Source organism: Galeopterus variegatus, unplaced genomic scaffold, assembly GCF_000696425.1.
Source record: "Galeopterus variegatus unplaced genomic scaffold, G_variegatus-3.0.2 Scaffold3724, whole genome shotgun sequence".
NCBI classification, from domain to species: Eukaryota; Metazoa; Chordata; class Mammalia; order Dermoptera; family Cynocephalidae; genus Galeopterus; species Galeopterus variegatus.
In genome coordinates, this window is record NW_007729835.1 from 72,250 (window position 1) to 88,736 (window position 16,487).

Below are 16,487 nucleotides of genomic sequence, written 5' to 3' on the forward strand. Positions count from 1 at the left end.
AGAGATTAGACAAGGAGCATAAAGAATAATTATGATTTGTAACAATATATATGCTAGTAATATTGATTTAATCAACATATCTCAATGTTCAACACCCAAAATATGTATTCTCGATTTTGACTCAATAAAATAAATTTTAAAAAAAAGATGTCTCAGAGTATTTTGGACATACTTATATTTAAAAAAAAATGATTTGCTGCTTGTCTGAAATTCAAATTGCAGAGACCCCTATAATGTATGTGGCAAACCTAGTGTAAACCTACATGACTACACCAGTTGTTGGGTTGAGGCAATAACGCTAAAGCCAAAATGTTTCATTATTTTAGTTATACTAAGTTTCCACTTGTCCAGGCTAGAGGTTAGGGCCCACAGACCCTTCAAACCCATTGTACAGACTGGGTCACCAGACCCCTCACAAGCCAGGCTGGATCATAGAGACCCCTCACACACAGGTCCATGCTAGATAATTGGGAAAGATTCTGGGAGCCATTGGCAGACGACACGAGCTCAGTCCTCAGCAGTAGCAGCAGCAGTGGTTGTCTCTCGGGCATCATGGGGGCACTGGCAGCAACAGCCTGCAGCAGCAGTAGCAGCCCCCCATGGTAACCCCCCCCCCCCGGAGGGAAATCTCAGGGGTGGCAGTCCCTGTGGATCAAAGCTTCTTGTCCTTTATACTTAAGTCCATAACCCAGGACAGCTGGATGCACATGCACAATTACATTAGTCAATAGCCAATGAACAACTGGGTGCACGTGCATCTTTACTTCAAATGCTTGGCAAGATTCTGAACATCCGAGGGGCCCTGACCATTTTCCTTACACTTCTTTCAAGCCCTTTACTGGACATAATATTTGTTTTGGGCATAATATTTTATCTAAAAGATAATTTAATTCTTATTCATAATTTATATGAGAGACTACTATGTCAAATTACTAATCTAAGGATTCAGAGCAAAACAGAGACATATAATTAGTTTTAGCAATATTCTACCTCACTTTCTCAGACTGGGGCCCTTCGTTCCTTTGCTACTAGCTTTCTGTTTCCATTTGTCTGCATTGTTTATATTTCATTTTCCTAAGGAAATGTAACAATTTGGGATCAAGTTTTTCCTTTTCACATTTGATGATGGCAACAGTTGAGGAGTCATTGTTCAACTGAGACTATGGATACTTCCTTTGTTCGTGCAGGTCACATCATTACACAGCAGTTGGTCATCTTGTTATTGTTCCTCAGTTTGGAGGAGGGAAGCAGGTGTCTTGCTTGTGCTGAATGTAATACTAATGACATCGACAAAGGAGAATCCCCTGGGCCAGCTGTATTTAGGGGAAAGCTCTCAAATCAAATAATGGAATATAATTTACTTGTTAAAGAATAAAACTGATGACCTGGTAGGTAGCTGCATTTTTCCACTGCTGGGTGAGTCAGCTGTGTTCGGTTTCTATTCCTGTATCACGATCCTCAAAGCCCAGAGAAAAAAGGAAACACTTAACTCCATGAAAAAGTGAGAGAATAAGCACTAGGGGTCATATAGAAAGTCTCTAGCAGCCTTGATGTTAATTTTCAGGGGAACTTTTCCATTTGGAGCATTTACCTTATATTTATCTTTTTCTACAAATAAAATTCTTGTCAACTTTTACATCTATTCATCTGGCTCCTAAGCAAGAAATTAAAATAAAGAGCTTATTCCTCTAAGTGCTGTTACAAAGTATGGCAGGTTTAATAAACAGGCTCAATAAAAGCGGTCTCCACTTTGCTTAAATAAATGGGGAGGTTGTTCATGTCCTTGACTAGATAGCAATTGTCCTATATTTTTTAGATTATACCATTGTGTAATATGTGCTAATAAAAGTTTTAACATGTACACTTTGAGCACCAGACTTTTAAATCAAAATGGAATACTGAAACAAACTCTTTCTCCCAGGTTTAAAAGGAGATGCTCTCATTTAACTGACAATCTATGTTTCTAGTACTTGCCCATTTTTAATTTCATTGCCAATTAGGATTTCTCAAGCCTGCCTAATAAATTCCCATGTAACAGTGCATTTATTCAAATGCTGAGCAAAATGTAGATGCCATTCAGATGTGAAGACCTATTACAAGATTGAAATCGATTTCTAATGCAGTTATCATTTATTTTTGTGCCATGCGATTTAAATCAGAAAAAAAAAAAAACCCTGATGAATAGTTTGACAGTTTCCACTCATATACACTAAAATTACACTTCTACTAGTTTTGGGCTATTATGGACCTTAACATGCAATGTGACCTTGGTCTGAAAAGCATGTTTGGTTAGCACAGAAACTTAATCATAAGAAGTCATAAGTAGAATCCTTCTTCTTTACTGCCCTTTTTCTAGGACTAGGAAATTTATTGCTTGTAGGACAGGTAGGATATGAACAATGGGCCAAATAGAGTCCAGGGTTATCTCATCTGTGTGAAAACTGCTGCTGAAAATCGATGTGACCTCTGCTACACTGTCATCCCAGTTCCCACCCTCTGTGTCCTATTTGTCTTTTGATAGAAGCTTAGATCTGTGTGCTGTCTCTATGTGTCTCTCTTGGGCCAGATTATCAAAATGAATCATTGCCTGCATACCTCTTATATTTCTATTTATTTTCCTGGTGTTGACTAGGTCTGGTGAAATATGATTCTTTTTGCATTTGATCCTCACTGCAACAAGCAACACCTAATTCAGCTGTGTCTATCTCTTTAAAGAAGAGTAATACTATTTTGAAACTTCAATCTACTGTACGGCAACATTACAAACCATAGACCATGCAACCTGTCTTCATAGTCAATAGTAATTTTCCTTTCATCCAATTTAATGGCATTTCTTTCATCTCCAAATAGAAGACTTCTAGCGGGGATTTTAACGTATTTATAATTTTATTTTATGCATACTGAATGTATTGCTTTCTTTCAGGTATCTTGTTTGTAAAATGCCCCTCATATTCTCACCACTGAGGTTGCATGTGTGTGTAGAGTGATACATAATAAGGAATCCATTAATTTTAAGAAATCTGTTTCTGATACAAAATATTTATTCAGGGAAATATTATATTGTCTTTGAATGAGCAGGAAGTCAATATTCTAACTCCATAGCAGTTCATTTTGTAAAAATAGATCTTTCAGGCTACATAAATTTATACTTTAAGATTGAAAAACATCAATATAAAGGTGTAGAACATCTCCAGCTACTATTAATGTTGATGGATCATTATGAAGTCATTCCATCCACTTAATGTGGAGAAGACAGAATATTAGATGTTTACATACAGACACCAAACAATACAAATAAAGCATAACATTGCTTAGTTATTGAGAAATATACTTTAGAAACCTAAGAGCTTCTAGCTAAGACATGTTTTAGGAGTCAGCTTTTTTATGAGATATTTCAAATGAAACCATATAGTTGAATAAGGTCACAGAATTTGTGATAATGTGCTATTCCCTCTGGAATACTTCACTTCCAGACCTATCACTAACTTAAAGAAACAGAGAGAAATGTTCTACAAGAGGTTAGAGTCAATTTTAAATATTCAAATTATTATAACAATATTATGGAAATAAAACTACAACAAAGTTGTAGAAAACACATATATCATGCACCTATGATTAAAATACTATTTTTTAAAATTTTACTAAAAAATAATTCCTAGGAAGATATTCATCATAGCTTCCTGTGCCAAAGAAAATTAATGGGATGTTTTATGCATTTTATTGAAATTTTAAAGACCAATAAACAAATACTCTTTTTAACATTTGGATTCAAATAATGTGAAACTGTTGATTGTCTAAAATAATCATTTAGCTTGTTTCATCCCTGTTTGTTTTGGGAAAATAGAAAATGTAAAAGTGATCTATGTTAAGAGCATTTTTTTTCAGAGATAATGCTATTGCATTAAGTAATCTCACTGAAGTTTCCCGCAACTGTATGCCACGACTTCCCACAAAAGAAATCCCACAACAAACCATGATGACTGTGAAATCAATTGGGTTCAAGACTATGCACACTACGTGTATATTGCTGCTTGCAATTGAAAAATGAAGTCTAACTATATGACAAATTCGTATTTGCATCCCTACAGGAACTAGAGCCAATAGCTAGATTTTGGGGGGTTCTTTTGTTTCCAAACTACGTGAAAATTGGTAAGGTTTAGATTCAAGCCTAGTCTTTTTCCTGCATGAGTCGCATAAGAATATATGGAGTCTCTGAAAATTTTTCTCGCTAGAGATGCATGTTTTTCAAATTTTTCTTGTGCCCTGTTACTGAAATTGAAAGACTGTTGGTGAATAGAATAACTGTTTGAAGTACTATGATTCACCACAATTGAGAGTAACTGAGCTTGTTCGGTTACATCTCAAGATTACCTCTCTGTAGCAGTTTCTTTTCACGTATGTCAAAAAATGCCCCCTTTCCTAGTTGCAGAGGAAACTTTGCTATCTAGTTCATACATTTCACATAAAATATTGTCAGGTAGAATTCAAGTGGATAGCCAAATAGTTAGGCTTCTCAAAGTAAGAGGAGATTCCCTTTTTAATTAGATGTATCTGTCCAAAACAAATCTGAAACATCTTAATAGACAAAAATTGTATTGGTGTCTCTATCTGACACTAAGAGAGAATCTCATTAAAGTAATGTGAATGTGAGAGATCATAATGTAAAAATAAAGGGGGAAAATACATACAAAATAGATTGTGTTTTTATGTCACAGGTGATTTTTTTTCATAAGAAATATTCCTCAAAATAAAAGGTAGCACTGGAAGCAATCTAAATGCCCATCAGCTAGGTAATGTTTAATCAAAAGGTGGTATATTCATGCAATGGAATACTATTCAGCAGTAAAAAGAAAGAAACTACTGATATATGCCATTGCATGTATAAACCTCAAAAACATTATGCTAAGTGGAAGAAGCCAGACACAAAAGACTACACGCATTGTATGATTCTGTTTATATGAAATATCCAGAAAAGGAAAACCTTTAGAGACAGAAAGTAGATTCGTGGTTGCCAGGGGCTGGGATGGGAAAGGAGATTAACTGTAAATGAGCATAAGGAGTCTTGGCGGGGGGGAATTGAGATATTCTAAAATAAATTTGTGGTGATGGTTAGACAAATCTGTAAATTTACCAAAAAATAAGTGTACACTTAAAATAGGTGAATTTTATTGTATGTAAATTATACCTCAATAAAGCTGTTAAAAATAATGAAAATAGATGGATGATAGATTTGCAGAGAAAAAAAAATAAAAGGTAGCATATGCTTTTCCAGGAAGTGATCTGATTATGCAATTTATAGATATTCATAAACATATATGTCGAGTGTATGTATCTTAAATTTGTTTCTTTAGATTTTGTGACTCTTTAACAGTAAATGTTGTTTCAGTTTCATGGGTTCTTAAACATTTATTAAGAGAAATTAGAGGTAGCTGGAGAATAGTTATGACTTTTAATTATGTGTCCATCATTTAGTTTTAGAAACAAAATCTTTTTACAGGCCTATTAGAGATGACTTAGTGAAACTTTTGAGCAGTTAATTTGTGAACATTCTTGTATTAATTTTGTTTTTGCAGAAGAGGTACCAGTTCAAATTCCAATGATGAAGTCACCCTTGGACAAGATCCAATTGACTCAGGGGCAGGCATTGCCCCCTGGATTCCCAGGACCATTCATTTTTGCTGATAGTCTATCCTCCGTGGAGACTCTGTTGACCAACATTCAGGTCAACAATATTTCTATAAACAAAATAAATGTAATACAAGACATTAGCACCTACATAAATTATTTCATATTTGGGAAATTAAAACAGATAAGATGAACTGCATGTCATTTGCTGTACTTTGACAGGGTCTACTGAAAGTGGCTTTGGATAATGCTCGCATCCAGGAGAAGCAGATTCAACAAGAAAAGAAGGAACTGCGAATAGAGCTCTATAGAGAGAGAGAAATTAGAGAAAACCTTGAAAGACAACTTACAGTTGAGCTGCAGAGCAGAAGTAAGTTTAATAAATTCAATTACAGAGTGAATACTGTGTTGGAGATATTTTCAATAGTAATAGAAATATTCTCAGTGGTAGTTTGGAATTGCTGAGAACAGATGACAAGCTAAGAATCAAATACTGTGTGTAAGCTACAAGGTAAGAAATGTATACTATTTCTCTTAGTATACTAAAAAATAATGCACTAAATCTGCACTTTGGACCAGTGGCAGATTTGGAAACATGAGTATTCATAGTTCTCTCCCAATTTCATGAAATACATCTGGATATAAATAATGTAACAATTCCTTATATGTGAAATGCTTACTCATTGCCAGGCACAGTGCTAGATTCGGGAATATAAAATGAATAAAACTCAGCCCCTGTCCTTGAGGGATTTACATTTTAGAGGGCTAAACCAGTTAATTTCACAACAAAGTGACAATCATGCACAGTCTATATGATTATATAGAAAGGGGGTAGTTAGCTTAGCTTGCTGATGGTGGTGAGGTGCTTAAGGAAGACTTCCTGACCTGAATCTGTGTCTTAAAGAATCAATAGGCTGGAAAAGGGAATGCAGGTACCTGAGTGATTTGGGCATTCTAGACAGAGGTATCAGCATAGGCATAAGGACAAGAAACTTCATACATGGGCGACTGTATATGGTTTGTTATTACAATGACTTTGGGTTTTATGAAGTGAATGGGGGGAGATGATGCAGAAAGTTGGGAATAAAAGCTAAATTATGAAGGATGTTTTTAACCATGTAAAAGGTTAGCTTGGACTTTATCCTATAGGTGATAGGAGATATTAAAAGATATGCCGAGGGATGAGAGCCTGATTTTAACTGGATAGATCAGTCTGGTGTTAGGAATAGATTAGAGGGGGGGTTGGTGTAAGACTGAAAACAAAAAATCTATGCAAAATGAGATCACCGGGCAGTGGTGATAAGGACTGAATTAGGGTAGTGGAAGTAGACATGGAGACAAAGGGGAGAGAATGGAGAAATATTGATTGTTCAAAAATAGAACTAACTTTCCAATTGTGGGAAGCCATTAGATTACCCACAGTAATGAATAAATGAGGCTAGCTCATATCAAAATCAGAGAAATTTATAACCTCATTTTAGTCAATAATTTCCACATCTTCCCCACATTTACCATAAAATCCTAAACAGCAGCAAAAGTGATTTTTGTGAATTTCAGCTTCTTTCCTTTCCCTCCTTACCCTTTGATGGAAGGGTCGCAAAGCCCAAAATAAGGAAAGAGTTAAAGAGTGGAAAGCAAAATTTTGTTTTATCAAGGACATTAAGTTATGCACTAATTTGAATAAATTTAGATTTCTGATTTAAATAATTTGTTTATTGCTTTATTTGAATGATAAGTACAATTATGATAGTAAAATACTTTTATATTAAACCTTATTCAACAGTCTTTCATCAAAAATAACAAAAACCACACATTCTCGGTATCTTTGCACAAAGAATTCCATTTTGTTATTACCATAGACCTCTGAATTTTTGTCTTAAGTGAACAGAAATTCACCTGGGCAATTGACTCTCTTTAAGTTGCTCAAGGTCATTTATATGAAAAGACATTGAACTGTGAAATGAATACACTTGAAACTCAAATTAGCATCATATTCAGTTCAGTAGAAATATTTTAATTATATATGCATGTATTTAACATTTTTTAAATGTCACATGATTTATTATTTTGCTTAATGTTCCTTGAGTGTTTTTTTATTGCCACAACATCAATATCTTAATTTTCAAAAACTGATTTAGGAAAAATGTGAAGGTCAGTCTGCTTAGAACTCTGCTATGAACCAATATACTGCTGGAGCCCAATAATACTATTTGCAAAACTATCACAGATTTCAAGATTTCAGGGTTTAGAAGCAATTGCGCACCAGGGCAGTTAAAGTTTCTAGTTGAGACATGAAGCCCTGAGAGTTGAAGTGTAGCTATTCTTTAGCTTTTCCTTACCTTTTCCGCATAGTAAAGAAACATCGTTGTGGTTGTGTTTGTATAGCTTGCTTGTATAATCATTGTTGAAATTTATTCTCTTTAAAATGTATGCATATATATGTATACACACACATCTAGAAAGAGAGAGAGAGAGAGAGACAGAGACAGAGAGAGAAACTGATTTCTGCATTATTTAAGCAGATTGATAGATATTTGCTTTTACAACTGGTAACATTTCAGAGAAACACTTGCCAGTTTCGGTTTGAAAGATTATGTTTTGCAAAACATTAGATATTTTGAATGTTTTTTTTTTGCCTTTTGAAATATAAATAGCAATACCTTGATTAATAATAATAATATATTTCTTAATAAAGGCATAAATTATTTAATGCTATCATTAAATGCATGTAGTGAGTCAAAATAGAAAACAATTCTCAACCCCCAGTGCCACCACCATACAAATGCATGTATATTAGAGAGAATACACACTGGAAATGAGAAAATAAAAAGAAGCTGGTTGTGTGATTGAACTACAGTAAACAAAGCACTCTTTAGATGAGCCTAATGAGAATTGGGACCAAAAGAAGCTAATCAAGTGTCAACTGATACATTTATATGCCTCTCTGTATACCTACATCTATGGCTTATAATTAATAAAAACTGGTAACCCTATTGCATTGACCAGGCCTTTGCAAATTACCTCTTCACATTTCAGCTACCATGCAAAAGCGCCTGAAAAAAGAGAAAAAAGCCAAGAGAAAACTGCAGGACGCCTTGGAATTTGAATCAAAGCGCCGGGAGCAAGTGGAGCAGGCACTTAAGCAAGCCAGTAGTGACAGTGGCCTGAGGATGTTGAAAGGTAATGTCTGATTTGGATTTTCACACTCAAGGTAAACAAAGCAAAACCCAATTTTAAAAGAAAGAAAAGAGAAGAAAAAAAAAAAAAAAGAAGAAAGATGGACTTTGTCTAGGAGTAATTAAAAAATCAATTGAGACCAAGTATTTTAGTTCATGAATTAAACCAAAGTAATCTCTATTGTGGTAGATACAAATAGCCTAGAAGTAACAGGAAATCCCACTGATTTTTGCATAGAAGTAGGAGCTCTGATAACCTTCCTGCACCTAAAATGTAAGTGCTTTATTCATGTTAGAATATGCCAATGTTTGGTGAACTCTACTTTGATCAACTATAGGATGCTGGTTCCTTTTATGCAGATTGCATTTGTGTTGAGATGTTTAAGGAATGCCTGGTTGAAAAAGAGTATCCTAAGTAAATCCCTGGAGATCCTGTGGGAAGAGATGCTTACACCACAGAATCTCTTAATTCCTAACTTTTCTGATTCCATTTTTAATTTTGAAACCCCATAACATTGTTTCATCTCATTTAGAGCCAACTTGAAGTAAACACACACACACACACACACACACAGACACACACACACACACACACACAGAGAAAACGTTTTTACATCAAAATTATTAGCCTTTGGAACTCATCTAAAGAGCACAATAGTAAAATATTTGCCCCTAGAGCCAGTACTATAGACCACAAACCATAATGTGTATTTTGGTCTTCATTTGCACTTAGCATAGAGATAATGTCATCATATATCACTTCTTACAAGTGGAAAATACACCATAAAGATGGGACATTTCCACTTATGCAATTGTGTCTTTAATCTTTTTCTTGTTCCTCAGTCAGGGCAGGCTAAGCTGACAGTCTTAGGGGATTTTTATGGACAGAGATTTCTCTTTAGGGAATGAAATGAATAAAGAAGTATTTACTATATACCTAGAAATATATGCCCAATTGTAAAGTTCAGCTATCATTTATAATCCTCCCTCCTACCATTAAAAAAAAGCAAACATACAAAAGATCTTGTGTTATCTATAGGACCAAAGTACTGGCTTACTGGAGTTTTCCCTTTAAGTGTAATCAGGAAACACAGAATTGTACCTTAATCTCGAATGTCACTTCTTTCAGATACTGGAATGCCAGATATTGAAACAGAAAACAATGGGACTCCTCATGATAGTGCTGCTATGCAAGGTATAGTAAACAACAGCATAGTTCTTTCCACAACTGCTTAGTATGGGACCCTAGAGGTGGGGTGGGGATGAACACCTATGTTGATACTCTTCATAAAAGTAAAGTAAATAAGTTTAACTCTTCTTTATGACAGAGAAAGCACTTTTCCATGTTTTTATAAGAAAACATAAATACTTAATATGTCTTTGAAAACCGAATAATAGTACAGATACTTAGGGACTAATCACAGCGTGAGCAAATTTCTTGTATGTTTAGCTGTTAAAAGGCAATACATTTATATGTTATGTGTATTCTAAAAATGCATAAATGTGAATGTAATTTACCTTTCAGAAGTATATAATGCCATGCATTTTGTTTAACTTCATTACTGTTTATAAAGGCCACCGATACAGTAATAGCAACCTATCTGTATTTTAAAGGTGTTGTAGACAACATTTTTAATCAATCTTTAAATTTCCATGCTAATTTTAGAAACCACCCAAACATGGAATTAAGAGCACAACTTGTAATTCATTATTTACAGGGTTCCCCAAAACGCTTAGATCCTTTAAAATATTTAAAAATATTTAGTAGTAAGAAAACAGATGAAACAAATCAATATAATTTTAGGAATGCAAAAGCATCTAAAAATAAGAATTAAATTTGACCACTGGAAATTTTTCCCTGTGATCCTAATGCAGTTTTCTAGCTCTTTATATGCATGTCACATTTATTTTCTTATTTATTGTGGAAAAAATGCCTCACTCTAATAAAAAAAAAAGACACTTCCATGAGAAAACTATTTCCTAACTTTGAAAAAACAAAGACAACCATGAATATGTTGCTTGCTGGAGGTTTAACTAATCGATGCCTTTCGACTGTGTGCTGACTCCAGCTACATAAAGGCAACAAAATTGGATGTGACCAAAAAATACATTTAGGTTCATCTGAGGGTCATCATTTTATATGACACTTTCAGAAAATTTGGAAACATCCATTCATGTAGTTTTGCAAATCATCTTTACGAAACCAGGAGTGTCAGAGCTCATGGATCTTCTGGTAATGCCTGATTCTGCTGCAACTGGGTAGATCTAACTAATGCATTAACTGTTATGTGAGAAAGCGTGCACGCTTAGCTCATTTAATGAAGTTTTTGCTATTTCTTAACCCTTTTTTGCTTTCCTGCTTTCTTTCCTCAACTTAGAGACTCCGTCTATATGAGCAAAGTCAATTCTAATGGGATTCAGTATTTGTCCATTCAATTCACCACAGCTAAATTCATGAAGAAAGTCCCATTAATTGTGGGCTTGGTATTTGAGGTTGCCATCAGATACCAGGGCCATGGTAGGGATGAATAGCCTGAAACGTTTGATCCCTTATGAATCAGTGACTCACAAACACAGACACAGACTTTAAGGAGCATTAAGCTTGATCATACCCCTGATTAGAGTGGGATGTTAGGTCAGCTTTTAACTGGAGGGGTAAACCAAACACATCGCCAGTGGGTGCTGTTTATTTAATTTATATGATGCCTTTAGTTCACAGTAGTAGCATTTTCCCATCTCTGAGATACATACCAGCTTTTGAAGTGTTCTAAAGTTATGTACTTCATTTCCATACAACAAACAACAGATACCTTATTCATGGGCAGTCAATTAGGTGATCTAAGCAAAAGGTAGATTAATTCTCCATTTGGCTCCATTTATTTATTTATTTATTTATTTATTTATTTATTTATTTATTTGTGAAGTCTGCAGAGAATGGCTTTTGCATACTAACCTGTACTTAGGGAAGGACACATTTAATATTTGTTTTCACTTAGCATACTTCTAATAATTCTACTAGTTTTTGCTGGCTAAACATTGGGGAATTAGAAATGCCTTTAAAAGGGTTGAGATGGGATTTATTTGAAAGGTAATTGATTTTTATCGTGCTTGTTTTTCCAAATTAAAAATCAGGTTGACTAGTATTTTTGGCTAATGTTGTCCATATATAGTAAAATATGGTGGGTTAATAATTTCTTATTAAATGCCTGTCTTTTAGATTATGTTAAATAATATCCTTGATGAATGTGATAAAAATGGAAAAGTATACATTCTCCCCTCTCTTAGCACAACATTTAAGGACTGTAAATAAGCTTCTATCATCACTTTATGGAAAAATAGAGTGAATGTCTTGTGTTAATATGACAGTAGAATAACAATTTAATATCATAAAGAGGTTGGCTTTTTAAATTTTATTTTAATTTATCAATATACACTGTAGTTGATTTTCGTGACCCTTTACCAATTCCTCCCTCCCCCCTCCCTCTCCTCCCCTGTCCCACCCATCAACATCATATCCGTTCACTTGTCTTAACAAGTTCAAGGAATTGTGATCATTGTGAAAAACAGGTTACTTTTTGAGCAAAAATTATTTACTCTGTTGCCAGGGGGATAGATGCCTGAAAATATTATGACAACTAAACTTAAATATAGTTCACCAAATCAATCAGGTTAAATAATTAACCTAAAGTATTCCAATCATTTTGCCTATTATTTGCTCAGGACTGAAAGATTACTTTTATGAGTGTATGTATCTATGAACCTCAGAAAGTTTATAATGCTTAAAAAACATAAAAATACAAGCTTAACCATTATTTTTTTCATTCTTCTTAATAATTTAGCTTTTGTGGGTTATGGTTCTTTTCTTTTGTGACTTATTTTGATAATGTTTTAATCTTTTGCACTTCCTGCAATTAGCCATTTTTTAACTTGGAAGATTATTTCCTACCAGTGTTTTGTGAGGGTCAATTCATGCATGCCAATACAATGACATTTCCAAAACTCATCTCCATCACATCAAACAATTCCAGCATCAGTGAAGTCTTTTCTCTTCCTATTGCCAATAGCTCTGTTGGATAGAAATCTATCATTCACCTACTGCTCTTCCTTTGAAATTCAATTAGTTCCACTGTGACATCTCCTTAAAAGAATTTAAAGGGGACGTGGAAAAATGTTGCATGGCCACCCTTAGAAGCAATAAAGTCATATCCACTTTTATGATGATTTCTGCATGGATTTTAGTGCAAGCAAACTGCTCATGCTCTAGTATTCTTATGTATATTTTAAACCTCTTCAGCTCCGTTATTTCATGTATTTTATGCTTTAAATGTTGTTTGACAGACAAGATATCATGCATAGACCACTTTCCAATTAAAGGATATCTGTATCCCTTATACTTTAGCAGTTTACCATAGCAACTCCTCCTGAACGTCTTCAGATGATCAAACAATGAATACATATTCACTCCCATGGCTGTGTCCACTATCTCTGGAGGTGAAGGATTCCATGGATCATATGCACTAATATGGTCCCATCCAGATTCCTATAACTTGGTTGGGGACCTGCAAGACAGCACATCAACTGTCTTGCCAGCCAATCTCCATTTCACATAAAATAAACATACTGGGTATCATTAAGTGCACCTTCAGATCAATGATTTTTGCAAATGACATTCAAGTGCCATTTGCGTAGTGCATTTTTGCTGATAAAAGCAAATTAAATTAGCACAACTACAAGTGCGCTGATAAAAACTAAAACCGAACAGCAGTACCATTAGCTAACAAAGTAATATTTTCTCTTTACTGCGTTCTGCCATTTAGTTATTATCCTATTGGAAATCTAATTATAATCCTTTTACTCCCTAGTCAAACTTCACAGTTTTTGCAAGCTTAGCACTGACAAGTGATTTCATTACATTTGATTGCCTGCGCCCAGATTGACTTAACTTCACTTGGAGACCTAAAAGCCCTCTCAGTTTCTCAGATTCCCTGTTTGCACATTACTGCAACAGCTCCTTTAATTAATTAGCATGAACAGCAGTAACATGAACTGCTGAGCAGAAAATAACATCATTTTATGATCGCAGGGAGACTTCTCTTTTTGCATGTTTATACCTTAGTTAACTTTTGTATGACTATATTTCATTGTTAGGGTCTACTGGTACAGTTGACAGTGCATGTTTCTTAAATTTTTAAAAATTGACATTATCATATTAATAACAACAGGTAAAACAAGCACAGAATATGAAGCTCCTAAATTTTAGAAAATGGACAACAGCCTTCATGGACTGACTTTCTACTAATACAATAAATGATAGAAAAAAATGTTCAGGGGAGATAACATCATAAAGTACAAGGTCACAGTGACACATTGCTCCTGTTATTGTCACTGAATTTGTTTTGGGAAAACAAAACAAAACAAAGAAACAGACAAAAAACTAGGACCTGATTTTTTGCAAGTGGAATGTCAAACTCTGTGAATAATTTTTACACTCGCTTTTTTGCCTACATGTTTCACAAAGACACAAGGTGATTTAGCACTGGAATATATTTTTCCTCTGGTATTTTTTTCCATAAATATGGTGTAATCTTAAATATTATTTTCTTTTTTTGCCACTAACACGCTAAAAGTGGATATTAAATCTAACCTGCATGCCAAAGTAAGCCAAAATTTGATATAAAAGTAAATGTACTAAAACTTTTTTTCTCTCTGAACCATTTTTGTTCAGAAAAAAATGTGGGAGCTTATTCAGAGCATAGGTTGACACTCAAATATATAAAATTCATGATCTCATCTATGCAGGAGCTGGAGAAGTTACCACTGATGAATTAAAAGCAAAGTGACTAAAGAATCACTTGACTCTAAAAGCAGCAGGTACAATTTAAACATTTACATGTTTTTTAAAAAAATCCATTATATTTTACAACATAATTTAATATACATATAATATAGAACATTTAATATATATTTATAATATGAAATTTATATGAATATGTATATTCTTATCCATTCTCTGAAAATCAGTTTCAGCAGTGTCTGTTCTTCCTTGATCCTTGAGACCTCGTTATTATCTTTTCTCTTTGCTGCTTGCTTACTAAGTTAGAACAACATTCCTTCAAAGATCTTAAGATTCCATGCCAATATTTACTGGAAACAACACCCTTGGGACAGGATTGTCTTTGTAGAATTTGGTAGAATAGTAAGGAAAATGATGGCAGGGGCACGAAAGGGGACAGGAAAAGGTAAATCACATATGACTTCTGGCCAGGTATATGATATGATAAGAAAAATTAAAAGGAAAACAGATGGAATTTTTCTATTGGTTTTTCTACTAACTTCCACCACAGTGTGGTCTCCATCTTCTTGTAAGAGTTCCACTGCCCCAACCTCACCAGCCATTAATTTCCCTCCCCTTGATGTCTTGTATGTGTTGGAAGATATACACAGGCACTCTAATGTTCTCTTTGTAAAGCAGAGATGTTCTCTTGTAAAGTGAAGATATATAGTAAATCAGAGGCTAGAGGGATTGTGGAAAGTAGGTCTTCTTAAATATTTTCCATCATATGCTTCCTTTGAGAGTAGGAGCCTTTTACTACCTAGAGAAACTTTACTACTAGTGCCATCATAGGGTGGGAAGAGGCTCTAGCATACACCTCACAGAGGAGGTCCCTGCATCTTTCTCTAAAGCAGCAAATTTTTTGTTGTTGTTCCTATAAGGTTCATTAGATATCCTGAGTCTTTACTTTTTCCTAAGGAAGCATTTGTTTTTTATTTTCTTTATCCTCCACAGGATTTTTATCTTGATTGGTGGTACCTCACAGACCATATCACACCTATCTGCTGTGAAATACCTGTCAAACCATAGCACACGTCATGCTTCTGGTTTTACCTCAGGAGGATGTGAAGAGCTTACATTACTTGATCATATAGGGCCTGGTTGTCATGGGGTAGCTTGCACCACTTACTTGCGTTGCTAACAGAATTATGTGCAGTGACTGAAAGGTTGTCACACTAATTATGATGATAGCATAAATTCTCATACATGGATCTAAGACTTACAATTCCAGCTAAATCTCACTTACATAACAGATGAAATTGCAATGATAACAAGACAGTGAGACTTGCAAGTCAAGATAGGTTGTTCTGCTACTCAGCATTTTGAGTCTACAGGAATAATTCATTAATCAACAGGTCTTTTTTTACTATAATCTCGGAAAGGTTGAACTCTGATAACTTCTCAAGCAGTTACTTTATGCCCCATCCAGTTTACATATACAATTTTTTAAGCTTGGGATTCACCCTACCCAACCCCCAACCTAGATATACCTGAGGAACATGCAAAAGGAAAAGTGTTTCTCTGATTAAAAGTTCAAGTTGTTTTATTTTTCACTTTCACATTTATGTTTTAATAAATAAAACACACAGCATTTTCATAGAAGGTTGTAATCATATACCATTGTCATCACACCACTTTTAAAAAAGTTAGAGTTATTATATTGCAGCCATATGAATGTGTGGTGGTTCTGTGCCAAGATACTTATCATTCTTGCAATAAAGAATGAATAGCCTAAAACTGAAGTAGTGAAAAAATAAAAGGCAATACCAGTATATGTATAGCTTGGTGAACTTCGTGTCATTCTTAAGCAAATACTCTGTAGCAGGATTATCCCTGTGTGGCAGTTTGGAAAG

General features: G+C 34.5%; 1 protein-coding gene across 1 annotated transcript in view; it reads left to right on the forward strand.

Annotated features, from left to right (window-relative positions):
* LOC103601406 (dachshund homolog 2-like) overlaps positions 1–16,487 on the forward strand; it is an 86,657-nt gene that overhangs the window by 61,402 nt on the left and 8,768 nt on the right. Inside the window, exons 2-5 of the mRNA XM_008585803.1 lie at positions 5,574–5,722; positions 5,848–5,995; positions 8,662–8,805; positions 9,931–9,996. Coding sequence (XP_008584025.1) covers positions 5,574–5,722; positions 5,848–5,995; positions 8,662–8,805; positions 9,931–9,996 — 507 coding nt within the window. The remainder of the gene's footprint in view (positions 1–5,573; positions 5,723–5,847; positions 5,996–8,661; positions 8,806–9,930; positions 9,997–16,487) is intronic.